The 27550-nt window shown below is 44.8% G+C and overlaps 1 protein-coding gene and 1 pseudogene across 1 annotated transcript; one reads left to right on the forward strand and one right to left on the reverse strand.

Moving 5' to 3' along the window:
* Window positions 1–27550, reverse strand: SLC2A12 (solute carrier family 2 member 12). Its single transcript, XM_066614775.1, has 5 exons — window positions 27268–27550; window positions 15141–16469; window positions 4308–4430; window positions 2854–2986; window positions 1–1304 (listed from the first exon to the last, which is right to left on the reverse strand). Exons 1-5 carry the CDS (start codon window positions 27389–27391, stop codon window positions 1205–1207), a joined length of 1809 nt encoding a protein of 602 aa, XP_066470872.1. The 5' UTR covers window positions 27392–27550; the 3' UTR covers window positions 1–1204.
* LOC136637316 (5S ribosomal RNA) lies at window positions 24938–25056 on the forward strand (annotated as a pseudogene).

Below are 27550 nucleotides of genomic sequence, written 5' to 3' on the forward strand. Positions count from 1 at the left end.
GCAGTTCTGAAATGAATATTGTGTTTTTCCTCCAAAAGGTGAACATATGCCTTTTCACCACTACAGCTTGCAGAACAGCTCCACCATGGGAGTGTACGTGAATGGCTGTGAAGCAGTAGTGCTTCATTATGGCTGAGGAATTCTGAAATTTGACTATTTGCATTGCCTTCCAAGCCATGGCAGAGAAAAGTCTTGAAAAGTTCAGTTCTCAACATTCTGGCTAGATTCATTAACTTTAAGCCAAAGACAACTGGTTTGTGGCAATAATTACACAGTGCCTGCTCTATATTCTGATGGCACTTCATTTTAGAAAGCTTGGTGGTAGGCCAGAGGGCCTTGTCCCCTTGTCACCTGAGGGCTGGGGATAAGAATAGGCCCTCAGTTTGGCTGCACTTGTCGTAAGAGGTGACTGAACAGCCACCGGGTAGATGGGACTCGTTAGCCTGGGAAGGCAGCTCATCTGAGAGAAGGAAAACTCTGATGCCAAGCCTCCACTGCCTTGTAGCTACATCCAATTATGGAAAAGGCTTCAGGAGTCAACCTCAAGGAAAAATCCGGAGCCGGAGTCCCTGAGGCAGTTCATGGCTGAACACAGTCACGTTCTGGCAACTCCTGCGATGCCGCTGGAACCAACCGTATTGGCCTCTGTCTTTCCATTGGACCATTTCAGCGACGTGGAGAGGGGGGATTTGCTGCATGGGTAACAGTCTATCCTCCATATCTACTTTACCCAGGCTTCGCGCTCTGGAGAGGACACTCTGTTCCAGAACACTATTCAGAGTGCGATACCAGAGTCTTCTTAGACTGAAGGATGCCAACAAGGTGGTAGGCCTAAGGAATACAACTGCTTGAGCAAAGGTGACTGCAGTGTTTGGAATGGGTGGATTGTGTAGTCTAAAACAACTTTTTAGAATCCTTTAAAGGAGGGGTTTGTGCAAAATTTCCACTGTTCTCTTGTACAGTGTTTCGGAGATGTTATAGAATCAGTCCCCTCATCATATCACCTTATTGATGATATTTATGGGTTTGTGCTTATGAAGTGCAAAATCTTATTAATCTGTCAACTGACCAAAGACATCTACTAAAATAGAATACCAAAAGCATGTACAGTAAGGTAGAAAGCAGGTGAATGTAGTGGCTGCACTTTGGAGCACTGTGCCATTGTGTCCTTTGAGAAGACTAACTCTTCTGCCTGTAATGCTGCTCAGTAGAATTGTTCACGGGATTCTTTCTTGGAAAGCCCTATAGGCACCAGTTCCTCCTGTGGTTGACTCACCCAGCAAAAGGCTGTCCTGGCATATTTCCTGGAAGACAGGAAGCATTTCAAAGGAATATGTATTATAAGCCTTTCTACTTCTTCATTCCTGAATTTACAGCTAACAAAACCGTTGCTACTGGAGTGTGTGTGTCCATCTTGCCTCACTAGGCCAATGATTTAGCATTTTTTATCAATTTTGTCCAGCACATTTGGTCCCTGCTGCATATATGCAATATTAGGCGTAAGTGGAATGAAATTTGACTTGAATCAAATTAACATTTGTTGTCAAACATGATGTGATCCACATAATCAAGCAGTTTATCAGAACAGTGAAAGGCACAGATAAGACTTGGGTACACTTTCATAAAATATTATTATCAAACTAGGGTTTTGAAAAGGTTCAGTGTTAGCTTTGGCTGTAACTGTGCTACCTTTATATAAAATAAAAGTATTTCACCTTTCTCTAAAAGGGCAAAAAGTAAATTCAGCTATCACAAAAACATCTCAGTTTTGACACTACAATTTTAAACAGTGCTGCTAAGACAATGCTCTGATTAAATGGACTTTTGAAGATCATTTTTACGAAACATTTTCTCCATTTCTATTTATTAAAAAAAAATAGAGTTGGGCTTATGAGTGGGCTTGTTAGGGAGGGCCCCAGGATGCAGGTCTCTTGTTATCTGGTGTGCTGCTGTGAGATACAGGAAGCTGGAGTAGATGGGCCTATGGCTTGCTCCAGTGGGGCTGTTCTTATGCGTATCTCTGAGGGAGGACAATGGCAACTATTTGTAGGGCAAAACTGTTTCTATTCCTTCTACTTTTCCACCCTAATACAAGGGCACCCAACGCAGCTCACAACAAACATTTAAAAGACAGTAAGCTCAAAAAAGCCAGCAGACAAGCTGGCAACAAAACCAACCATAAATACACACACGGAGCCAAATTAAAACACGGAAAAATTAAAACTTCCAGCAGGCTTTCTGATAGAACAGTAAAGGGTTTAGCATTCTGTGGAAAAACATTCTGGAAGGGATCACGTGGATCTCCCAGTTTGAGCACAGCCATGGAGGAAACCCTATTCCCAGAACTGAGCTTCAGATGATGACAGTGCATGAAAAAAGGTCTCCTTGAACTACTCTGGAGAGAAGGCAGGTTTATGTGGAATAAGGCATTTAGCCTGAGATAACAGCTGGTAAGGCTCTGCCCCATCACTGGTGCTGGGTCACTTGCCTACAAGCTGAGAGCCCAGCAGAACCCAAGCACTTCTGAACCACCCTGCACTTAAGAGTTGTTCAATTGTTAGCTGGTTACTTACTATTACTGCACAGTGTTAAATGGCTTGTCCACTAGAGGGCAGGTTTTGCCTGATTTATGAGACTCATCACCTTCCTCAACACAACTTTGCAAACTGACATGGGAAAGCATTCACAACCAGCTATCCACCTGCGCGCTCTCTCTCTCTCTCTCTCTCTCTCTCTCTCTCTCTCTGTCTCACACACACACACACACTTAGAGAGAGAGAGAGTTTCTGCACATTTGAACAAGGCTTTGTAGTGTGTTACAATGTGCTTACCTAGATATTGTTTTATACTTACTGTTTTGCCAATTTCATAGAAATTTGCTCTAAGGAACAGCCCTTTGTCTCAGGAATAAAGACAATGACAAATGCTAATGACACCAGGCTCATCAGGGCATAAATGAAATACACCCATGACAAGCCAATTAGGTCTAGGAATTAAAAAGGGAAAAAAGAGAAAAATTAGATTAAACTTTGATTTGATTTTAATTAAATTTAAAAAAAAACTCCAAAAAAAGTGCAAGATATTTTATGGACACTTCTCTCAGACCAGTTAATTTAGACAAGTAATTTTTAATTTCCACAAGACAACTTACTACAGGTTTTTATTTTTAATGAAGTAAATACACATGTGGATGATCTGTTAACATTTAGGACGTCCATCCACATACATGTTGTGATGCCCACAATGGAGGCCACCCCCTCTGTCAGAGGCCACTAGTCATGATGTCTTTAAAGTATACCACTTCCAGGTTCAGAAGCAGTCAACCAGTCACAGGGGAGCAATGGTGGGTGTTGTGTTTCTCTCCTGCTTGTGGACTTCCCAGGGACATTTGGTTGGCTAGTATGGGAAGATAGGATGCTGGACTAGATGGGCCTTTGGCCTGATTTAGTAAGGCTCTGCTTAGGTTCACATATAAGTATGCTGGAATATGAAGCGGGTTCCTCCACACAACACTTTTCCCTATCAATATCTTTCTTGTAGCAACAACATTCCTATGGAAAATGTGTTCTACAGGAAAGAAAAGTAACCACATTATGGCTAGGAAGTGACCTCGTTCTGCAAGCTAAACGAGAGTGTAAGACTTGATTAGTAATTGCTACATTTTATATTTTCCAAAAATGGGAAACAGCCATTTTTGTTTCTTTCTCCTAGGTCCTTGGTGCAGACAAACTGAAATCTGTTTTATACCTAGCAGAAGCACATCTAATTAACTGCATAAAACCAATGCTCTGTCTCTAAGTCACTGGTGGACGACAACTGTATCTGGTGAAATGGCAATGTGGGACAACTTTGGAGAAAGGGGTAATGCTGGTATTAAAGGCGATAAAGAAGCCCGGCTAGGGCACGTGCATGCATACATCATTGGGTATCATAATGGCCAGGGCAGAGATGCACTCCTTTGACATTGTATAAGTGAAGACTTTCTATCCTGACAACACGTTGCCAATAAAGTTCAACTCTTGGGCATGAGGGGCTGTGAAGACATTCCAGCCTAGCTGCCAGATTCCCCATTACAGTTCTCCCACCTAGAGTGGCCAATTCTGGAGATGCTAGAAATAAAAAGGGGATGAGTTATATTTGTGTCCACTGAGATACAGTACACTGGGCCCCTCCCAGATGCTTGGAATTCAGTTTCAATACTGCAACTGATGTTATTTCAGCCTCTTCAGAGGAGCATCACACACCAAAAGGGTCATTCTGAGCCATATGTGGATTTCTGAATTCAAGCCAAGACATGCCGGCCTTACCTGTTATCGTTAAAAAAGTTGATGAGATTAGGAGATTAACACCCCAGTTCACGCTGGAGGTTAGAGCCATTGCTCTTCCTCTAATTCCACCAGGAAATATTTCACTCAATACCAGCCAAGACACTGTAATAAATAATAATAATAATTTGCAAATATATTACAACATCCTAGGCCCCCGGGTGGGTCCCGACTAGTAATTAATGCCAAGTTTGGCTAAAGAACCAGCACGGGCTATACTGCATCCCACAGGGGATTTTTGGCTGCTGGAAGTCTCCTCAGGGTGGTTTTTTCTCCTTGTCCCTGGGTATCCCAGCAGTCACTTGAACTTGTGCCAGCAATATCACTTGCACAATACCATATTGATCTGCGCAGGCGGATCAGGCCAGGAATGGGGTTGGGTTCAGTGCACGCCAGCACCACAGATCTCACCCCCTCCCAGACTTGATCCACCCACCCCCTGCCCCCGTCACCACACAATTCTGCCCTCCTCCCACTCTGTTCAGGATCTGGGGCCGCTTCTGGCATGGTCAGCTCTCCAAGTCAACAGAGAGGGCAACCTAGTATCTTAAAGAGTTTCTGGAATATGTTCACAGTTTACAGTGAAAATGTTGCCAACTTTTGCCACCCAAGAGGGCAAAAAAATCTTGAGCCAGTTTTGGCCACACACGACACCTATAGAAGTCACAAATATTCTAATATGGGTACTCCCTGCAATCAACAATTCCCTGGGGCAATTACCCATATCAAATTTGTTTTACAGCAGGTATTTTTAAGCACCACAAGCAACAATTCTGATTCAACCCAAGTTAAGCCCTTTTAAGTCCCTCCAATGGTACCTGCTGTGAGATGAGGACATATCTGTATTGCCATGCCTTGGATCCGTACATGGTTTAAGATGATGATAGTGACATATTTACTGTGGTAAATTTCATTGCTACAGTGGTCTTTCTTGGGAGCTGCTCTATTTCATTTTCTCTGCTGCTATTTATTCTTTTTACTGCCCAATCCTGCCTCCTGCTATGTTATAGCATGCAGCCAAGCCAAGGGCTCTGTGATACATTTATCTTAAAAAAATTCTTACTTAAGGCCCCCCCCCCCCACCCCAGTAGGTTAGCTGATTGCCTATGGGTCTCTTTGGACAAAACTACAAGCATATGCTAGCATATGTCCAAGAAGATAAAAGGGGTGGGGTGGTTTCAGAAAGAGGGGATCAGATCTGGTGTGCATGACTGCTGCTGGATCCAGCCCCTCCCTTATCTGGCACACCCCTGGTTCCTCTCCCTCCCTGCCCACAGCCTGCACCCACCGCCTACTTACCAGTGCCTGAAGAGCCTCTGGGGCTGCTGCCATGCATGCCCTGCCCTGCACTGTTTACAGCAGTGGGCCTGTCTTCTGCACTTCCATAAAGGACCTTGCACTGCCACAACACTAGTGGCAATCCTAAGCTGCCAGGCACGTGGGGCTGCCACGGCACCAAAAATGGCTGCTGCGATATCCAGTGCCCACCGGGTAGCCCACAGCAGCTCCTTGAAGGAAGTAATCCCATAATGGGGCTACTTGATCCTGCATCAGCTCAGAATTGAGGACTCCAATGTCAGGCTGCGAGGCCTGACATGGGGCTCAGGATCCAGTGGAGCTGAGCTCTGCTGGTCCTGTCCCCTACCACCCCATTCCCCCTGCAAGGCCTCCTCCCCGCCATATCCCCCCCCCCAACCTGGAACCTGCTACCACTTACCTCTTCGCCACCTGGCAGTCCAGGCAAGTTACAGACAGCGGAATTTGGGCCCAGTGCCAGAGCTGACCCAGCACGGGCTAGCTCCGGTGCTGGGCCCATGTTATGTGTCGCAGGCATGCCTCATGGCACGTTTGTGACACTGTGCGCTGGTGGTAAGCCAGGGCTCAGGATTGGGCCCTGAATCTTTTACAGATTATTGATGATCTAAAATGTGTTCAAAAATATTTTTATGGTTTATTTTTATTGTGCTGTGGATTGGTGTGCCATGAAACACCTTGAGTATTTTTTTTAAACAAAAGCAGGATATAAATAAATCCACTTCACTGAATGGATTAAATGGCCTCACTGTCCCCAATTGAAATCAATGGGATTTAAAAGTATAACACATGAAAACAGCCCATCGTTGTTATTCTTTCTGTTCCCCAGCTCTGAGCAGGGCTGGCCCAAGTATAACATCCCAAGCAGTCACTTGGGACAACAACAGTTTGAGAGAGGCTTATGAATCAGCAAGGGAGCCAGGATGGATACTCTGGCTTCCTTGCAACGTTACCGAAATTCTAGAGTGAACTTTTAGATCCAACTACTTGCACCCTTCAGTGTAACTGGAAGAACAAAGTGCCATGGGCTTGCCTGATCCTGACCATTACGTGTTGGAAATCTATGGCATGTTGAAAATGTGTGTTGAGAACTTGGGTTGACCCAGCCATGAGTCTGGCTGAAGCAGCTGCTTCAAGGGGCAGGCTGGAGAAGGCAGCTAACTGACTAACCCCCTGCCCCCCAAGTCAGCCTCCTGCTCCCCTCCAGCCCACCATCTGTGCAGACGCTTCAACCAGTGTTCCAGTCCTCTTCCTACTTGCTGAGCATGAAGAAGAGGAGGATTATGGCAATGACAATTCACGACTATCACCACCATCATGAGCAATCACAGCAATGCCGCAGGAGAAAAAAGCAGCCGGACACTGTAGCCAGAGGTGTCCCTGTGGCAGCTTGCACCCAGTGCAACTCTCACCTTGTGAAGCTCAGCATTTCGGAAGTTGGGGGGGGAGCATGATGATGTAATCATGTCACTTCAACATTCCGGGCTTTTGCATTGGTTTAAATACAAAAGCCTGCCTCTGGACCGCCTCTGTTTGGCAATCTTTGGCCCTTTCCCAGTCCGGTTGCTTTGTGCTCTTACCAGCAAGTGGCAAAAACGTGATCGCTGACAAGAGCAGGAGGTGGCTGGGACCAGAAAAGGCCAAAGACAGTTGAAAGGAGGCTCAGGCAGTGTGGTGGCAGCCCCTGCCAAAGGTTGCACCAGAGTGGCCTGCATCAGCCACAACTCCATAGTGACCCTACTGATTGTAGCAAGCCTGTTCTGATTGCCCTGCTTGCACAAGCAAACCAAACAGGATAATTCCACCTCTAGCTCCTCCTTTCCCACCCAACAAGAAAGGATTGGGTGTTGGAGAAGAAGTCACAGCCCCCCCCCTCCCGCCTCCTCCTCAGCTTTACTGCCACCACTTTCTACTTGCTCTTGCTCAGTTGTATTCAAAGCAGGCTGTGTAGAGCGTGCTGGAAGTGGAAGAGAACTCTGCTTCAAGCCCACTCTGCTCAGCACATTTGTTTGAATGTGGCTGAGTGGGATCAAGCAGCAAACAAAAAGGTAAGGAGGGGAGCACCCCCTCTCCTCACCAGACTGGCTGCTTCTTTCAACAGTCAGGCACAAAGGAGGAGAAAGAAGAGGCAGCAGCAGCAGCAGCTGCACTGGGGCATGTTTGTGCGAATGTGAGCAAGGAAAAAAAGGATGGGAATTAAAAAGGGGGTGAGGTGTGCAGGGGCAGCAGATCCACTTGACGGCCCCTGTTTAAAACTTCTCAAAAAATAGGCTGAGAGTCACTGGTGAGGGCTAATTTACTAGGAAACTTCACATGAAATTTCTCAATGATGAGATACTTTAGACTGGTGATCTGGGAGCAGGAGAGAAAATGAAAACTCCATTCTCCAAAGCGACACAGCCTCCTGAGTGAAATGCTCCACCTAGATGGTATATGCACCTGTAATGGCAGATTTCCCTTTTCAGATATCTCCTTGCATAGTTACAACCCAACCTTCTTCTGCAAAATAGCAGCAATACCCCAAGGAGACCTTTTCCTGTGGGTGATGCCAGTCATCAGGTGCCAGCTTTTGATAATAAACACAGGCAGCTGCAAATCTTACATCTCCAGGTCTCTGCTCAACAAAAGAACCCAAGGGATTCAATCCTGCACAGGGCTAAGCTTTCCATTTCCATTCAGCCAAGAGTTTACATTTCAGAATACGATTCAATGAACATCCATTCACTCATCATCATTTGTGTACAGCATCCCAATATTAAATTAAAGGTGTCTAGTCCACAGGGAAGCTTGAGTTCAGAAAAATCAGAATAACCTTTATTGACATACACCCCAGTAACCACATCCCGGCAAGAAGTATTGCTGGTAGAGTAACAGTTTCTTACAATATCATACAGCTATGCCGGGTTATAAGATTTAAACAAAGCCTAAAAAATTACCCTTAATAGCTAGAAAGCATAAAATTACAGAAAAATGGAAAGTTAGATCTGAAACCAGAAATATCGATCTTGCGTTAGCTAACGAATTTCCACACCATCAAGAGGCTTGAAGCACTATCTATACCAGCCATTTTCAACCACTGTGCCATAGCACACTGGTGTGCCGCGAACGGTCCCCAGGTGTGCCGCGGGAATTTGGGAGAGGGTCATTTATCAATAGACCATCGGGGGATGTAAGCCCCCATTGACAGCACAGTGTGCCTCGACCATTGTCAAAAAGCTGATGGTGTGCCTTGACCATTTTAGTGCCTTGCCAGTGTGCTGCCTGATGAAAAAGGTTGAAAATCACTGATCTATACCGTAGTTTATCACCACCATCATAAATTTTGAAATTTCAATTCCGCAGGTGAGCAATTGTTTAAAAGAAGCTTAAAAAAGACCTCCCTATGGAGACCAGGCAGGCACCCAGAACTCATGTGGATGGAAAAAAACCTTTAAAGCAAATTCATTTGTTTTTTAAATGGGTATTTTTGCTAGGTGATTTAAAAAACAGACTTGTGCCTTTGTGTTGTAAGACAGAATCATTAGGCAGACAATTCATGGAACAGTCTCCCTCCAGGTGCTTAAAAAGGCTTCACTTAGCAACCCCTCCCTTCACCCAGGGCAAAGTGATTATCTTTCTTTCTGGGGGAAAGGGAGGGGTTGCTTGCCTTGGAGTGAAGCTGTTCTAAGTGCCTGGAGAGAGAATGATTGATGAATTTTATTTATTCGATTTATATTCCGCCTTTCTCCCCGAAGGGCGCACCAAGGCACCCAAGGCTTGTCAGTCAGTTGCCCTCTCTCGCATTAATGAAGCTCTTGTTAAACAACTTTTTCCTTTAATTGAAAGGGCCTTTTTCATTGTGTTGAGATAAAACTGCAAGTGGAAAAATCCATGGATAATTAGGTTATACCTGTAGCCTGTTAAAAGTACACATCTGTAACATCTCCCCAAATATAGTTACATACCACTGTAGCATTAAGTCTAATATATTAAAAATAAAATATTGAAATGAATGAGGACCCACCTGAAATTGGTTCACAACCCAACTAGTGGGTTCTGACCCATTATTTAAAAAACACTGGCCTAATAAGTTGTTGGGGGTCATTTAAAAAACATCTTTCTTTGGTCTCGACCTTGGCCACCGTATAGCTAAAAGGCTGGGCTTTACATAATGGATTAACTTAACTCTGTTTTATAACTTTCTCTGCCTAGCAGTTTCAGGTTCATTAAGCGTCTCAGAGCCAGCGTGAAGTAATCACTAGAGTTCTGAACCTTGGCCAGGAAAAATCAGTATTCTCATCCCTGAATATCACTGGGTGACCCTTGGCCAGTCACTATTTCTCATGGGCTGCTGTGAGGAAAAAGTTGGGCAAGCCATGTATGCCCATTCAAATGAGTTCAGAGAGGAAAGGTGGAATCCAAATGTGAAAAACAAGGTAAGTTTTTAAAAGTAGAGTTCAAAGAACTTGAAATGATTTGGGAACTTCAAAGGTATGTGTTGTGGACAAAAAAAAAAAAAAGAGAAGGATTAAACAGGCTTATAGTTGAGAAATGAATGAAGCATGGGGGTATGAAAATCCATGAGAGAAACAGATTATTAAATGGTGCAAGTTGAGAGAAGATAAGGAAAGAATAATCCTCTAAGCAATGAAGGCAAAAAGACTTGGGGGGGGGGGAGTGCAAAGTACATATTATACACTTCCAAAACCATGAACAAACAATTAACTACTTACATAAGAACATAAGAACAGCCCCACTGGATCAGGCCATAGGCCCATCTAGTCCAGCTTCCTGTATCTCACAGCGGCCCACCAAATGCCCCAGGGAGCACACCAGATAACAAGAGACCTGCATCCTGGTGCCCTCCCTTGCATTGGCATTCTGACATAGCCCATTTCTAAAATCAGGAGGTTGCACGTACACATCATGGCTTGTAACCCATAGTGGATTTTTCCTCCACAAACTTGACCAATCCCCTTTTAAAGGCATCCAGGCCAGATGCCGTCACCACATCCTGCGGCAAGGAGTTCCACAGACCGACCACACGCTGAGTAAAGAATATTTTCTTTTGTCTGTCCTAACCCTCCCAACACTCAATTTTAGTGGATGTCCCCACTTAATGCAACCCAGAACTGAAAAAAGGTTTCATGAGGAAGGGCCTCAGAAGACACAGAAAAGCCTAGGTGTCACAATGAGGTCAACACAACTGTAATCAAGCCAATGCCAGGCCACTCTCCACTGTGCTATGTCACTGTTCAGGGCTGGGGAACACAAAAATCTAAAATGGAAGTAGGTAGTATGAAATCATGGGAGAGGAACAAGACAAGTCCCTCTGTGTTCCTTAACTTCCTGAAGAAGGGAGGTGTATTGGGTAATTGGGTGGAAGAAGGAAAAGCCATCAAGGTGAAGAATGACTGTTAGTGCCTTTGTGAGCTAAACCATGCTTTCCCCCCTTACCGACTATCCTGTGAGGAGGAGGAGAGACATATCTCCCCTCCCTTTAGTTTTTTATTCTACCAATACATCAAAAAGATACACTACCTTGGATATCTCTCAGTGGAGATGAGAAGGGCAGTATAAAAATATTTTAAATAAATGTTCCTGTTGATCAGCAATCAATGATGGCCTGTGGGCTGGGAAATAAGAGGCTACTGACCCTGAGGAGCGACTGTAGTATGGGAGACCCAGCACCCTGACTGAGTAATCATGAGGCACTGATGGAGCCACTGGGGCTGCCTGAGTCAGCAGTGGGCAGGTACACAATTGCTGAATGGTGAGCAGCACCCAGATCACATGCATAGAACTGTCTTCTCACTGATGATAGGCCTGTGTAGGACTGGATTGCAAAAGTGACTTCACTAATTATATTTTATAGGTACTGGTGTAGAGAGTCTCCATAGACTCTCACATGACAGAGTTACTGTTTTGCCAGATTCCAAGGCCAAGCTGTGCCTAGAGAATCATGCCCACTTTCAGCTAATTAGCTCCCCTACTTTCCCCAAAAATCCTTAAAGGCATTTCTAAATTTCTATGTTCTTTAGAGGTTGTAGTGGAACTGGACAAGGTGCAGAAGAGAGCGACCAAAGTGGACTGGGGCATTTCCCTTATGAGGAAAGGCTACAGTGTTTCTAGCTCTTCAGGCTAGAAAAAAGGCGCCTGAGTGGGGGATAAGATTAAGGTGTACAAAATTATGCAGGGGATGGATAGAGGGATATTCTTTTCCCTCTCACACAGCACCACAACCAGGGGACATTCACTAAAATTGGGAGAGTTAGAACAGATTAAAAAATATTCCTTTACCAAGCATGTAATTAGTCTGTGAAACTCCTTGCCACAAGATATGGTGATGGTGTCTGGCCTGGATGCCTTTAAAAGGAGATTGCATAGATTTCTAGAGGAAAACTCCATCACAGGTTACAAGCCGTGATGGTCACACACAACCTCCTGGTTTTAACAGGTGGCTACCTCAGAAGGGCAGTTGCAAGGGAGTGGCAACAAGACGCAGGTCTCTTGTTGTCTTGTATGCTCCCTGAGGCATCTGGTGGGCCACTGTGAGACACAGGAATGGGCCTTTGGCCTGATCCAGCAGGGCTCTTATGTTCTAAATGAAATTTGGAATGTATCCTTTCCAGTATGTGTTTACTTCTTATACTTCAGGTTTACTGTGTAATGCAAATGCTTTTTTTTTGAGAATGGCAGTCTCATGGAAACCCTAGACTGGCCAGAGTATGAGGAAAGCACCAGAACATGTCCTTTATCCTGGCATTCTGCCCAGAACAACAGCACAAGGCAGGTTCAGGCAAGTCCAGAAAGGGAACTGCTCTTTCTTTGCAGCAAAGCAACTGTCTACTTCAGCAATTTTCAGTCTTTTTCATCTCATGGCACACTGACAAGGCACTAAAATGGTCAAGGCATACCATCAGGTTTTTGCCAATTGACAAGGCATACCCTGCTGCCAGTGGGCGGCTCACAACTCCATTGGCCCTACTAATAAATGATCTTCCCCCCAAGTTCCTGTGGCACACCTGTAGAACACTCGTGGCACACCAGCGTACCACGGCACAGTGGTTGAAAATGGTTGGTCTACTTTTTCACTGGGTTGGTTCAGATTAGACGGGTGTCCCCCAGACCCTCTTCATACTGCTGTGCTGTGAGAAGGCTCATTTCAACTGTCTTCTCTTCCAACCCTGATTAACCAAAATAGCCTTGGAGTGCATGCTTACAGTGTGCCTGACCTGCAAGGTCTCCAAACTCTATTAAAGAGACAGAGTTTCCAAACTGTAACTTAAGTTTTTTTTTAATGCCATGGATAAGTTTCCAGTAGGGATACCAGATCTGCATTTAGAGACTTTGCCTACTCCTTTGAATACCCCAGGCAGAAAGAGGGAATGCAGCCGCTGCACTGCTTATCCTCTTCCTTCACCAGGCACTATCAGGAGTGACATGACATGGGACACTGTCCATGCAAACAAAGGAACCAGGTTTGTCATCTAATTCAAGTTCATGGTGCATCTCAAGCAGACCATGCTGCCCACAAAATGCAGGAGAAAAAAGAAGTTGCTATTAGTTCCTTTTCACAAAGTAAGGCTATTCAAAGTAAGGCAGGTCTGCTCTTGCTTGGCCTACAGCACCTTTGCTTTCAGAACAAATCTCGTACTCACACTCTGTTCGTTCTGAAACCAGAGACATATTTCCTTTGGCACACATCAATTATCAAGGGCCAGAAATGTCTCTCAGGAGCACTGGTGTCAACACAGAACAGTCTACTGATCGGCTTCATTCTACCAAATTGACTGAACAGCATCTGATTTACTGACAGCTTCAAACACTGCCAACGCTGTGGCTGAATCTGAACAAGTTCCTTCCTGTGCAAGGAGGAACAAGCAGCTCTTGAAGCACTGCTAAGTACTTGGGATTGTCCCTTTCATCTCACAGGGGCTCTGCGATCTTACCAGCACATCAGTCCAAAATGTTCATGGGACAGTTTTTCCCATCCTAACATGCCAGGAGGAGCTACCCCTGCTGAATTTCCATCTGCCAACCAGCTATTATAAAAACACAAGGACCTTGCTGGAACAAAAAAAAGGTAGCCACTTTCCCACAGTTCACTTGAATTCATCTGATGTCCACAAAATGGGAGGAGGAAATGCTAAAGCATGTCAGAGGTATAGATTCGCCCCTCCTTCAATTATTTGGAAGAGACTAATGTCTGCTGATGCTCATGATTACAAAACAAGAGCTGGTAGGTATTCTGGAGGATAAACCAGTATTTATGAGTCTGTGCTGGAGGCTGTGCTACCACCTCCTTGCTGTATGCAGATTTGTCCAAGGAGGGAAGTATATTTCTCCTTGATTTCCTGAATCATCAGGTAAAGTGGAATCAAATGGTACTGAAGAAAAAGTTACCTCTAGTTTAGCGCACAGAAACCAAAGTGCCCAAAGCTAACAAAGGGAGCATTCTCTCTTTTTTTTTTAAGTGTACTACAACAGTGATTTATTACACTGATAATGTACTACAGTAATTGCCTGGAACAGATAGTAAAGGAGACACTGGATTGCATTTAATCAAACTTAATTAATGCAAATAGACAAAAAAGCGACTCTTTTTTTTATCTTGCATGAGGCTTCATTGTGTATGGTACAAATCAGGATGGAACTGAACAGCTGTTCACTTGTTCCATCCTCATTCACAATACAAGAAGAGCTTTTCATTTCTGTGTTCCCTAGCACCCACTGCCTAGGATGTCTGTAAGCTTTTGATCAATAACAGTAGTCATAATTAAGTTTGGCAAACAATTAGTTCATAGCAATATATGGTTGTTTTCAGTGCCTAGAGCAGTGGTTCCCAAACTGTGCGCCTAAGGGCACCATGGCTAACACACAGGGGTGCCACAAGATGTCTTTGACAGCCTCTTCTTCCTGGCTTTCCCAGGCATTGCCACCTTGAACTGTGCAAGAAATGTGTGATCCAAAATGGTGGCGCCTGGGAGAGCTGGGAAGATGAGGCTGTCACCAAAGAAGGGTGCCGTGGCGACAGTATGTTTGGGAAACTTGGTCCAGGGGAAGGAGACAAAAGCCTTACCTAGGCACAGAGCTTCTTCCCCGTGCCAGACCCTGGCTGCTGGAGACCCTGGGGCAAAGCTGTGCACTGGGCTCCCCATGGTGCCTCTGCTCACCCCACAATGAGAGTGACTACCACCACTGCTTCTGAGGGTTCAGGGACTGGCCTGGCCCACTGGACCCTCTGACAGCTTGGGCCCTTGCTGGGTGCCCTACTTGGATACCTACTTGGATGCCCTACTTGGCTCGAGGTCACCCGTGCTTATTTCAATGGCAGTTTTCAAAGGTTTGGGGTGATCTACACTTCAAACTGTTGTTGTTTTTCCATTGATTTATCAGTCACAGCTTCCCACAGAGAAGCCTTGAAATGATTCAGTGCTACCAGCATGAACACTTCACACTTACTTAGCAGTTGAAATAATTTATGAGAGAAAATTTGAAACTAATCTGAGAAATACTTACTTGGGCCAAGTCCTATGGAGAAAGCAGCAACGTAGACAAGCAAGCTGGCCAAAGAGAGCCATTGCAGAGCAGATGAATGTTCTGTTGTACTTGGAACTTCATGGGATGCTGCTAGGCTGGTGGCAGAGGCTTTGCTTCCTGCCCAGGCTGTCTGATTTTGTCTGTCCGTGTTAGCAACTTCAGCCTGCCATTGGGAAGTCCTGCTGGATGAATCAATGCTAGCACTGTAGTCCGTAAGAGTCTCGTTTGTGGAGGTTATTGCGCCCATTCCATGGAGAGAGGCATATTCCAAGGACTGGCTTCTACAGACAGTAGTGAAATTCACGTGTATATTAAGTGTCACCAATCCCATGGTGACCAAAGACACAGACATAAGGGACGAGCCAATACACAGAAACGTCTTGCTTCCTATATGGTCCACAAAAAGCGTCGTTGGGATTGTACTGAGCACTTTGACCACACCCACACCAGTCGAGGCCAAACTCGCAGCCTCATTGCTCTGAAAGCCAACAGATTTCAAAACAGTAGATGCATAAAATAGGATGTTAGGCTGCCCAGTGGTTTGCACAAAAAATACTAGCATGATTCCTATCAGCATCCGGGCCCTCATATTGTCTTTTGAACGGAACAGATCCAAGAAACGATACTGGTGCTCATCTTTCACAGAAGATTTAATCATAGTTAGTTCTACAGTAGTGTCTGAGGTTCCCCTGAGCTTTCCAAGTACTTTGCTAGCAGCTTCATCAAGGCCCTTCATAACCAGGAACCGAGGACTCGGAAGAAGGAAGTACAAAGCGACAGCTTGCAAGGCCCCCAGTGGAATGCCAAGGCCAAACATGTACTTCCAACCATGGGAAACGTTGGCAAAGGCGTAATTTGAAACATAGGCAAAAAGAATACCAAATACAATCATGAGTTCATTCAAGGACACCAGCAAGCCTCTTCGGTGCTGTGGGGCAATCTCCGCAATGTACACACACGTTGCGGTTGAAGAGAGCGAAATGGAAACCCCAATGGAAATCCGTCCTATTATAAGTAGTTCATATGAGGCAAAGAGTATCAAGATCAGACTGCCCATGACAAGTAAGCATGATGCCAGCATAATGGTAACTCGCCTCCCATATTTATCGATCAGGAACCCTCCAGTTAAGGAAGCTAGCAAGGCGCCAATAAGGAGAGCACTTACGACTATTTCCTGTTGCCGGCATGAAAGTGCCAGTATACTAGTTAGCTGAAAAAGAGCTCCTGAGATAAGTCCGAGTTCATAGCCCATCAGGAGGCCACTGATAGCGGCAACAGCAGATGAGAGAAAGGTAAGCAGTCCACATCCTGAAATGAAATGAAATGTCTCAAGTTAATTCTGCACTGCCATCAGAAAATGTATCTTATAGCCCAATGCTTGAAGAAGAGCATGAAGGATACAGTGATAGAGAAATCTGTAAAGAGGGGTTCAGACAGCCAGTGTTTGCTTAGGCTGTTATGTGGGGCTAAGGAGCAAAGTCAGGATAAGGAAGAGGGAAAATCTTCCAAGTTAAGGTGGAGCTACGGCATAATCTGGGAATGGAACCTGGTGAATCTGCTGGATGGAGCCTTGAAGACTACGATGGGTGATAGCAAGGCAGTGCTAGAGCATGATCTTTTGCTGCCTGAAGTGGTCCACCCTGGTTCATGGCAGGGCCGGCCCAGTGGCAAGAAATCTTTCTGAAGCCACCTCTTAACTTGACTATCCTTTCATAGCCCAACATTTACGTCCTACTTTTCTTCTTTAAATGCCACCTAAAGCAGCTTTCATCCATTACATTTAGCTCATACCGGAAGGGTCAAGGCCAATTGTACTAGTATCGTTTATCTGCCAAAGGGATAAAGCACAGAGTGCAGGCAGTCAGTACAATCGCAACTATTTAAACAACAAGAATGCCATGTTGGGCCACATTTGTTTGCACTGGAGGCCTTTATGAACTAGGAACTTAGATGAAGACAAACTGCAGAGCAGACATCACAGGAAAGCTGATGGATTTATGTTGCCATGGAAACAGCATAACTAAGACGTAGAACTTGACCTTCCTCACTGACTTTCAAGCTGTGAGGAATTTTTGCAGACCTGGCCAGTTCTTCCAAATCACACACATTCACTTATCCCAATGGTTGGAGCACTATGCTGCCTATGATAGATCTTCTCCTTGATCCTTATCGATTCTTTCCCAGATTCATGTTCATATACCAGAGTATCAGGAAGTTATCCAATCTCAAGTTCTACAATGGACTAAAATGATGGGAATGATTCTGGAAAGTAAAGTTTGACTGTTTACTTGGGACATAACTTGAGATAATAAAAGTCATTTTCAGATGTTACCTTTGTGCGATAAATGTTCACACTGTAGTAGTGGACGGTCTGTCCACCCCTGCAGCGACAAATGCTCAGCATTCTCAATCACCAGGAGAATCTCTTCCAGGGCACAACATTGTTCACTATGGAAAGATGCTATATTCAAGGGGTAGTGGGTCTTCAAGGGTATGACAGCACAGGATCAGACGTGCTAGTACACTCTTGCACCCCCTCCATCACACAGACTTTTATCACAGGAAGATAACATCTGAAAAGGGCTGATATGTCAGTCTATTTAAGCAACAAGCATTAATGAAAGCCCTCTCAATTAGCTGCCATTGTCACATCTTGCACCACTGAATTCCAGGACATATCAAACTACAGGTGGGGCCTCGGTATCTGTGAGGGATCCCTTCTCAGACCCCTTGCTCTGCCTCACCTGCCACAGTCACATCAGACACCCCTGGATTGTGGGAGTGTTTTTCAGAAAAAGTTGCTTTCTATCAGATGTTTTTATAGCACTACTAATCTACAGAGCCACCTAAACAATACCAGATACATGATGAAGTTCATTTTGCCATTGGTGTGAGACAAGTAAGCAGTATTATTATATGATTGTTGTGAAAGTTTAGATACCTCTTTTCAACAGAAAAGTTCACAAAGTGGTTTACATAACAAGAATGAGGAAAAGCCATGAGAAACTGGTTCCCTGTGACAAAGGGGCTTATAGCACAATCCTATCTCCGCCCCCCCCCCAATTAGGCCAGCCGCAGCAAAACAGGCAAACTGTATTCACTGAGCTTCAGCAAGGAAAGAGGATTTAAATCCCCTTACCCCTGCATAAGCTTCCTGCTCTGCAATGGGTCTCCTTGGACCTATGCTAGTGATTTCACTAGAGCAAGTCCAAGAAGAGGAAGGGGATGGGAGGACTGCAGGAAAAGCGGATGGGATCTGACACTGCCACTGAATCCGCCCTGTCCCACGGCCTCCCTGCCCCATTATGCCGCCTCCGTAGGGTTTTGCGCTCTCCCCACCCCTCCCCCGCTGGCTTACCTGGTCCAGCGGGTGGCGGGAGACACACACAGCAAGGCTCCATCCATCCCATTGCTGTCCTGGCTGTGTGCTACTTAGCCTGCTGCTTGGAAAGCACTTTATGGCGCTTTTGCAGCAGTTGCCCCCAGTGGAACATGCATCATGCTGCGGGAGAGGCCCAGTAGGATTGGGCAGTAATACTCTCATAAGACAAACCATCAAAGGAATTTTAAAAAGTTGAAAAGTAGAAAGCAAAAGTAGGAAAGGAGGACATCTCATTTCTGCAGTGACGTTAAATAGCTGAGGACCCAATCCTATGCAATTTTCCAGTGCCGGTGCAGCCGTGCCAATGGGGCATCACTGCATCCTGTGGTGGGGAGGCAGTCACAGAGGCCTCCTCAAGGTATGGGAACATTTATTCCCTAACCTCGGGGCTGCACTGCAGTTGCACTGGTGCTAGAAAGTTGGATAGGATTGGGCCCTGAGTTAGATTCAACAGTGGCATAGCTAGTGGGGGGGGATAGGCTGCTCTCAGCTTCTGGCAAGCTGCTACAAACCTCCAAACACAGTGCTGTGCAAGTTCAAAGTTGGCCAGGAAGCTGCAGGAGAAGGAACGAATGCAGCAGCCACATTGTGAAGCCACTGCCACCCTCTTCCAAACCTGGAAGTAACAACATGGTTTTGCATGATGTCATAACATCACCACCCCAGGTGGCACTGTTGTTGGCTACACCAGTGAGTTTCAACAGGCCAATATGCAACGGTAGCAAATAGAAACTTTTCATTTTCTATAAAAAAAGGGCACAATGATAGTAACTGCAGCAAGGAATAAGTTTTTATGGCGAATCCATAACTCTTTGCAAGTCTACAGCATTCTGGTGTTTTCCGAGTTGTCATCCCTTGTCTTTTCAGACCTAACTTGTAGTGGTTATTTTAAATCTATAGCTCAACTGCAGTGCCAGCCTGACCAAAGTAAAGTAGCAGCAAACCGTTATTGAGGCTTCTTGGGGCTACTATCCCTTTAGCAAGTTGTTATGATGGAGCCTTTCTATATAACAAAAAGGACGGAAGCCCCAAGCAGCAAAAGCCATTTTAAAGAGGTGAGGAGAGAGTAGCTTGAGGCAATCAGATTTGCTGAGCAGGCTGAAATTTACTGTCAAGGGAGAAAATTCAATTGAGCCAATTGGGATTTTTTCTAATTAGAATACATCACAAATATATTTGTGAGCTTGCCCATTCCTGGACATTGCCAGACTCTTAAGAGGACCATAAGCACTATATTATATGCTGTGTGAAACCACTGTTTCAATTCTACTTTCAGCTGAATGCAGAAAAGCAACGCTTCAGGAACAGGGAGAGAGGAACATCATAAAAATTGGAAAAAATGTCCAGTATACAAAAGTAAATTTTTCTCAGTGGAACTTCCGGTTTCATCGCGCTTGGAACTTTCACTGTTTAGAAGTCACAGGGAACCCTGTAAGTGCTCCACAGGGCTCCCCACACCCCCTGGACCCTGGGAGCATGTAAGGTTAGTTAAAAAATAGCCCCCCCTTCCCCTGCAGGAGTGCGATCCTGGGGATCACTTTGCTGCCTCTGCCCCCTGTCCCTGCCCCTTAAAGGGAATGGGGCATCTACACAAACTGGTGGGTCATGACCCACCAGTTAGAAAACTACTGCTCTAAAGCATGACTGAAATTGTTTTCCCTTTCCAAAATCTTTGTTTGGCTTTGTTGGTACTTCTCGGGGATAGCTACACAATCTACTCCTTATTCTCCCAGGACAAGAAAAAGTACACACTTCAGTCTCAACTTTACATAATAGTATTTTTCTCCCTTTTGGGGGGTTGGCAGCTTCTAAATTCATTAAGTCTTAAGAGCCTGATCTTTAATAGGACTCATGTGAATGCAACTTATGTTATATAAGGCTGTATACAGCTAACAATCCATACAGACATCACAATGATACCAAACCTCAGCAAAGTAACAATTTTGATACATTTTTACTAAAAAGATAGTGTGCTAAAAGCTATACACTAGGCTTGCACTTCCCCTGAAGAAAGGGAAGATATCAATGACAGTTTGTAGATGCCAACTGACTATAATTAGATGTGAATTAAAAATTAAATTACTAATAGGCAGGCATTACGCTGATCCACAAACCTTCTCCAAAAAGTCAGGTCGCTTTCAAATAGCCCAGAAGAACCTCCTGTGTTTATGCTGGGAATGATACAAACATACACCTCCTTCCTGGAGACCTGGAGGCGGGGAGGTGGTGTGTCTGTGTCTGTGTGCACCTGGAATATGCACTCTCCGCCAATGTACCTAACTAACTGATGTTATCTTAGCCATATACAGTAGACTCAGAAACAGGAATGAGACATTATTCTGAAAATAGAAAAGGTCATCGCTAATCATGTACTAAAGCAACTTAGTATGCAGCTTTGAGGAGGGCAATTGAGAAAGAGAAAAATGTCCTGGTGAAAGAGCTAAGCACTGCAGCACCAATCTGAATCACTCCCCACCCCCACCACTGCTCTGTTTCCCTTAAAAATGGGAGGGGATCTATTTAGGATATTTCGGTCATTGTGGCAGCACTCCCCCCTCCTGTCCTAATCGTGGTAATCCCTGTGCTGTATTTGTGCACCATCCGGTTCACACTAATGTTTCGCTACCTGCACTGATATTATCCATGAATCTGAGGTGGTGTCGACTTGCCCATATTTATTTATTTCATTTTATTTGAGATCCTACCCTGCCTTACTCCTAGTGAGGCCTCAAGGTGGCTTGCAACATTTAAAAACAATAACTAGAACATTAAAAACAACCAAAACAAAGAAACCCAGTGGACTGCATAATAATTAAGCAATTAAAAAATACATTCAACTAAAACAGCAGTCAATCACGTCAGCCATCAAAAGCCATCCTAAAGAAAAATGTCTTTCAGCCTCACCAATAGCTCTCCAGAGAGGAAAAGGTTCTTAGTTCCAAGGGAAGAGAGTTCCTCAGTTGGGGCACCACCACTGAGAAAGCCCCATTTCTTGCTGCCAGCCCCTCACCTCTATCGATGGCAGCCTGGTTAAAAGAGCCCCTTCTGATTACCGCAAAGAATGAGTCAGATAACATAGAAGGAGGAAGTCCCTCAAATACCCTGGTCCAGAGCCAGAAAGGGTCTAAGAAGTCAAAACCATCATCTTGACTTGTGACTGGAGACAAACAAACAGTGAGCATAGTTGATGCAGCAGCATCCCAAAAATGTCCCAAAAATGCCTCTGTGAGTTGGACCCTTAGGAACTGTACTTTTTATTTTATTTTAGTAATTTATTTATTTATTGGGCATATCCTTCAAGTCTCCTTTTACATAAATTGAAACATGAGTTCTAAATGCCCTAGCACAGTGGTTCTCACACATTTAGCACTGGGTCACAATTTTTAGAATGAAAATCTGCCAGGACCCACTGGAAGTGATGTCGTGACTGGAAGTGACATCATCAAGCAGGAATTTTTTTTTACAATCCTAGGCTGCAATCCTACCTGCATTTACCCAGACTTCTGGGATTTACCCAGTCCCATTGATATCGTTGTTAAAAGCATATATATAGTAGCCTGTTAAAAGTACAGATGTGTAACATTTCCCCAAATGCAGTCACATACCATGGTAGCATCAAGTCTAATATATTAAAAATAAAATGAAATTAATGGGGATCCACCTGAAATTGGCTCGCAACCCACCTAGTGGGTCCCGACCCACAGTTTGAGAAACACTGCCCTAGCAACAACATAAAAGACATATAGGACTGTTTCTGCGGTTCAAGATTTTACTTAGAGGAGAGCCCTGGAAAATCAATGACAACAATTGCAACATGGGATGGAATTACATCCTCTGGCAAGGTCTGACATAGGTATGCTGAGAATCTGGGAGCAGCTCAGCCTGTCACAACGATAACACAACACGAATATAATCCTTCCAACAGTATAATTGACTCAAAGAAGCAACCTGTGCTGTAGAACAGCTCTTCAAGGTCCACAACCTGACACTTCTGTTTTGATTTTTTGAAATCTTGCTAGATAAATAATTCTTCCAATGGTGCAATTTAACAACTTATTGCATATCAGCTATGCTTTTGATTGCAATTCTTCATCTCCTGAATCTGGAGTCAAGCACCTCAGACCTATAACTGGTGTGCCCTCTTGCAAGTGCAAAGGGCAGTATTGGTTTGGCAAAAAAGGCCTCACCACTTAAATGGACTTTGCATATACATGACAGGGGAATATTTTTGCAAATGGCACCTATCAGCAAAAAACATAATATGGGGTAAATAAACACACATGACTAGACTGCTGGCTGTGTCATGAATCCAGTCCCCATGCCTTCTGCCAACATAACCTCCAGATATTTATTTTATTAATATCTTTACCCTGTTCTTCAGTTGGCCACAACTCTCAGTGCTGCTTACAAAGCAAATCAAAAGAATTTAAAACAAACAAAAACATTTAAAACCATTTAAAAGAGACATAAAAATACTGAACCTTTCAGAAAAACAGCATTAAAACAGGGGGGTGGGGCTTAAACCTGGTGCTGAAAGGAAAACAAACTTGGCTCCATGCCCAACGCAGGACACTCTTGATATTTACTCCAAAATGGCTATGTACAGTAAACACTTTTTAAAAACCATGGCATTTTTTAACCATGGCAAGGGTCAAAAGTGCTTCTTTTCACACATCTAAGAGTTTGGACAAGGTAGAACTGAATTTTTTTTTCTTATTATTTAATACATTTATATTCTGCACCCTGCCACCCACAATGGGACACCAAAGGCAACTAACAATAAAATCATAAACAACCAAAAAAATTACTTTTTGCCTTTAAATGGCAGATCTCCATCCCATATCACAAGTATATGCCTGAGGTCCCTTTGGATGTACAGAACTAATTGCATGTTTCTTTTTATCCCAGACCTTTGCTGAAATGCTGGCAGTCACATGGGGAGCATATAAATGACCAAATATTATAGTAGTTACTTAGAAGTATAGTTGTTGACTAGCATAATGACTACTTGTTGTTGACTACTTTCATTAACAAAGACCCATCATCATATATTCCCATCATCATATACCCAACAATTGTATTTGTGTTATGCCACTTTGGATATTAACTCCTGAAACATTCCTACAACCACGGTCTCTGACCACCACCAACGGAGGTCTTTTATCTGTGTGGTAGATGAAATCATGTGGCAGGGCTGATTCAAGGCCCAATCCTTCCCAGTACTGATGTAGCTGTGCCTATGGGGCATGCGCTGCATCCTGCAGTAGGGAGGCAGTCAGAGTCCTCCTCAAGGTAAGGGAATGCTTGTTCCTTGGGGCTTCATTGGCCCTGGAAAGCTGGATAAGTTTGGGCCCTTAGTTCCCTGACACCATAAGACATGAAGAAAAACTGTAACCAGTGCTTCTTTCTCACCAGCATGGTGTTGGGATCATTCTGGTTGACCCAGGTGGGCCCAAGTCCATCAGAAAGCCCATCTGACTGGGCTAACCCCTAAACCCTTACTACCTGTGCCAGTGGAAGGCCCAGGGGAGCATCAGGCAGAGGGCAAGGTATGCTGTGGGAGGACCAGTGCAAGCCTACACTGAAAAGGCCTTCTCTCTAGTTACCACCTGCCTCTCATTTCTAAGGGTACAGGCACCTGTAGAAGGGCACTCAGGTTGCCACTAACTTCTGTAACAGGAGACTGACAGCCCAATCCTGAGCTGCCCGGGGCGCCCAGGCTTAGCAACACCGAGAACGGCTGCCGCCGGATCCTGAGCACCCCACGCTACCGCGTAAGGGTAGCCCCGCAATGGGGTTACTCACTTTTGGTCAGCAGTAAAGTAAAGGTGGTGTAGGGCATGGAGCCCTCCCTGAGCGCCTTGGATCCTGCGGAACAGAGCTCTTTGGACCCGCCTCCCTCCCTCCCCCCAGCATGCCTCCAGTCCACCCCCCTCCCCGTGTCACGCCTCACCGGCATGCCTCCTCCCACCCTCTCTCCGCCCCTCCCGCCCCGCGCTAGCCCAAGCACTGGCCAGCGCTGGGCTAGCACGGGTGGGAGCCTGGCGGTGAGGCTCGCAAGCGTGCCTTACGGCATGTTTGCAACAGTGCTTGGCGGCACGGAGCCATGCCACTGAGCACAGGATTGGGCTCTTAGTTGTGATAACTTGACACAAGTTATTCCAGACATATTGTATTTCATCTGCGTGGCCCATCTAGACTATACAGTACTGCTTTGACTGGTTACCATAACTAGTATTTCTCTTTGGGAATATGAGCCTGAATCAGCTTTTGCCACCTTGTTCAAAAGGCATTTTCCACTGCATATTAAAAACTAAATATTTTTTTTTCCTCTATTCACTTTCTGCTTCCTTTTGGCTTCAGGTATATCATTTAATTATCCTCTTCAATTACCTCTTACACTACTGTTACCCTGCACATGCCCAATCTCGTCTGATCTTGGAAGCTAAGCAGGGTCAGGCCTGGTTAGTACTTGGATGGGAGACAGCCTGGGAATACTGGGTGCTGTAGGCTTATACCAGAGTCTTTCGAGACTGAAGGTTGCCAACCATATACTGCAGAGTGAGATTTTCATAAGAGCACATATCTCAACAATGTCAAAACCGCTTCACTGGCTGCTTCTTTCTTTTCAGGCACAATTCAAAGTGCCTGCTTTGAACATAAAGTCCTTCACTGCTTGAGACCTGAGTATCTGGAGAACCTGTCTTGGCATTCCTGCTTCTTGAAGGTGTTCCCCCTCACAACAGCAACACTTGGCAAGTCTGGCTATTCAGTCACCCCCTCATCAGGCTGACCACAATGCTGCAGATGCACAGAATATATGCAGGATCTTATAGGGGTCCCCCCCCCCCACATACACACACACAAAAACAATCCCAAACATTGCATGCAGGTGATGTGCCAGCCTCTGCTCCTCTCACTCTCCAATGTTCTAGCTCAGCACTTTCTTCCCCTCTACATTTCCCCTTCCACCCTGTCCTCTTCTTCCTTTTCCAATCCAGGGAAGGTGGAACAGCGGAGACAAGTTGGTGATCAGAGACTGGCACTCCCCTCGCACCAATCCATGCGACTTGAAGTGACTGCTTCAGTTGGCCACATGGATGGACTTGCCTTGATCTGTTCAGTAACTAATACACAACACCTGCACAGATCTGAGGACACCCAAGTCTGATGCCCAGGAAGGCTTTCCATGGGTATTATGTACTAATCTTTCTCAATCCCAATATGCTTACCTGGCCATTTTTGAGGTTGTTTTTTGGTGTTTTTCACACGTGCAATTCCATATGTTGGTTAAATTACATGGGCCAGAATATAAATTCAATTTAAAAGGGCTTTTTCTTTTCCTTTCCACTGGTGTTAACAATATTCACGGGTGTATACATATGTACTGTGCAAGTGTCTCAATCTAGTTTTCAGTATCATGTGACAATGCCCCAAGACCAGTGGATTATAGTAAAGTCCTTCCTTAGACAGCATCAGCACATTCTGTGTGGCTGTAACCCCATATGGCTATTTTGTGTTGCTTCTGGAACTCAGCAAAAGACCAAGAATGTACAACATGTGGAATAAACAAAATGAAACAACAGCAACACTGGTATTCTATTTTTATTTACCAGAAATTACTGTACTGGCCTTGCTGTGATTAGAAACAAAAGCCAATGTCATCAGTGGCACATGAACGAGAAGCAATAGATACTTCTAGATACCGCAATAAAATGACAGGTTTGTTTTCACAGTGAAGTGTTAATATCACAATTTCCCATTCTAGGCAACAGTGGATGTTGTGGTCTTTCGGGAAACCAATTTGAAAAATCAGGGATCACAAATTTCTCAAAAAACAAAAGCAACCCTCAACCCATCACTAGCCACAAGTTCTCAGTTTTTAGACTTGAGCATTTCAAAGGCCATCATTTGTATGAAAGATCATGGAATAATGAATTTGTGCGGTGATTTGGACCAAGTAGAACTAGATTAAAATCCCTAGAGTTAGCAATGGCTTTTACGGAGTGATCCTAATAATAATAATAATAATAATAATAATAATAATAACAACAGGTATTTATATACCGCCTTTCTTGGTCTTTATTCAAGACTTTATTCAAGGCGGTTTACATAGGCAGGCTGATTAAATCCCCGTAGGGATTTTTACAATTGAAAGAAGGTTCTATCTTTCAAGAACCACAAAAGTCCAGGTGTTTCACTCTGATCTGGTTTCACATTCTGGCCTCCATCCTCCCGCGCTCAGAGCAGATGGAATCGCTCGGCTTCAGCTTGTCAGCTGCTTCAAGGTCGCACGGTGCCGGTGGCCTTGAACTGGTGACCTTGTGGATGTTATCTTCAGGTAGACGGAGGCTCTACCCTCTAGACCAGACCTCCTGCCCCCTCCTGATCTTGAACCACTCCAGTCATTATCCTACCTCACAAGGTTGTTGTGAGGATAAAACAGGATCGTCATCGCAACCCCCATGCATGACTCCCTCAGTTCCTTGGCGGGAAGGTGACAGATGGATGTGATGGAATATATACACATTAAAACTGTGTATAAAATTCACATTGCCCTTGCTAGCAAATCAAAAGACTAGAAAGCTGGCTGGCAGGGTGAACTGACCAGGTTTTCTGGCTATGTTTTGGTTTGTTCTTTGGCCAGGATATGGACCATTAGATACGCATATTTGCAGCTCTTGTCCTGCAGGCATCATTGCCTTTCAGACTATGCTGCTTTACCTGTTTGAGCGGGAAGCTTGTTCAGGCAGCTGCTGCTAAGGCTGTTGTCATTCTGGCATTCCTCTCCTCTCATCTTCCGAGTTTGCTGGTGGAGCTGCTCTATGTCCTGCTGCACAGGTAGCATGGCTGTGGAGACAGTTCCTCAGTGCGGGAAAGACCTTAGAGGACGAGAGGCCAGCTCTTGGGATCACAACAGGCGTCTCTCCTCACTGTGGTCCAGATCATGGCAGCTGGTGACAGGAGCCGACTGCACTTGGAAAGTTACGAAGTGATCCATGCACAA

Source organism: Tiliqua scincoides, chromosome 1 (genome assembly GCF_035046505.1).
Source record: "Tiliqua scincoides isolate rTilSci1 chromosome 1, rTilSci1.hap2, whole genome shotgun sequence".
In the NCBI taxonomy this organism is placed as follows: Eukaryota; Metazoa; Chordata; class Lepidosauria; order Squamata; family Scincidae; genus Tiliqua; species Tiliqua scincoides.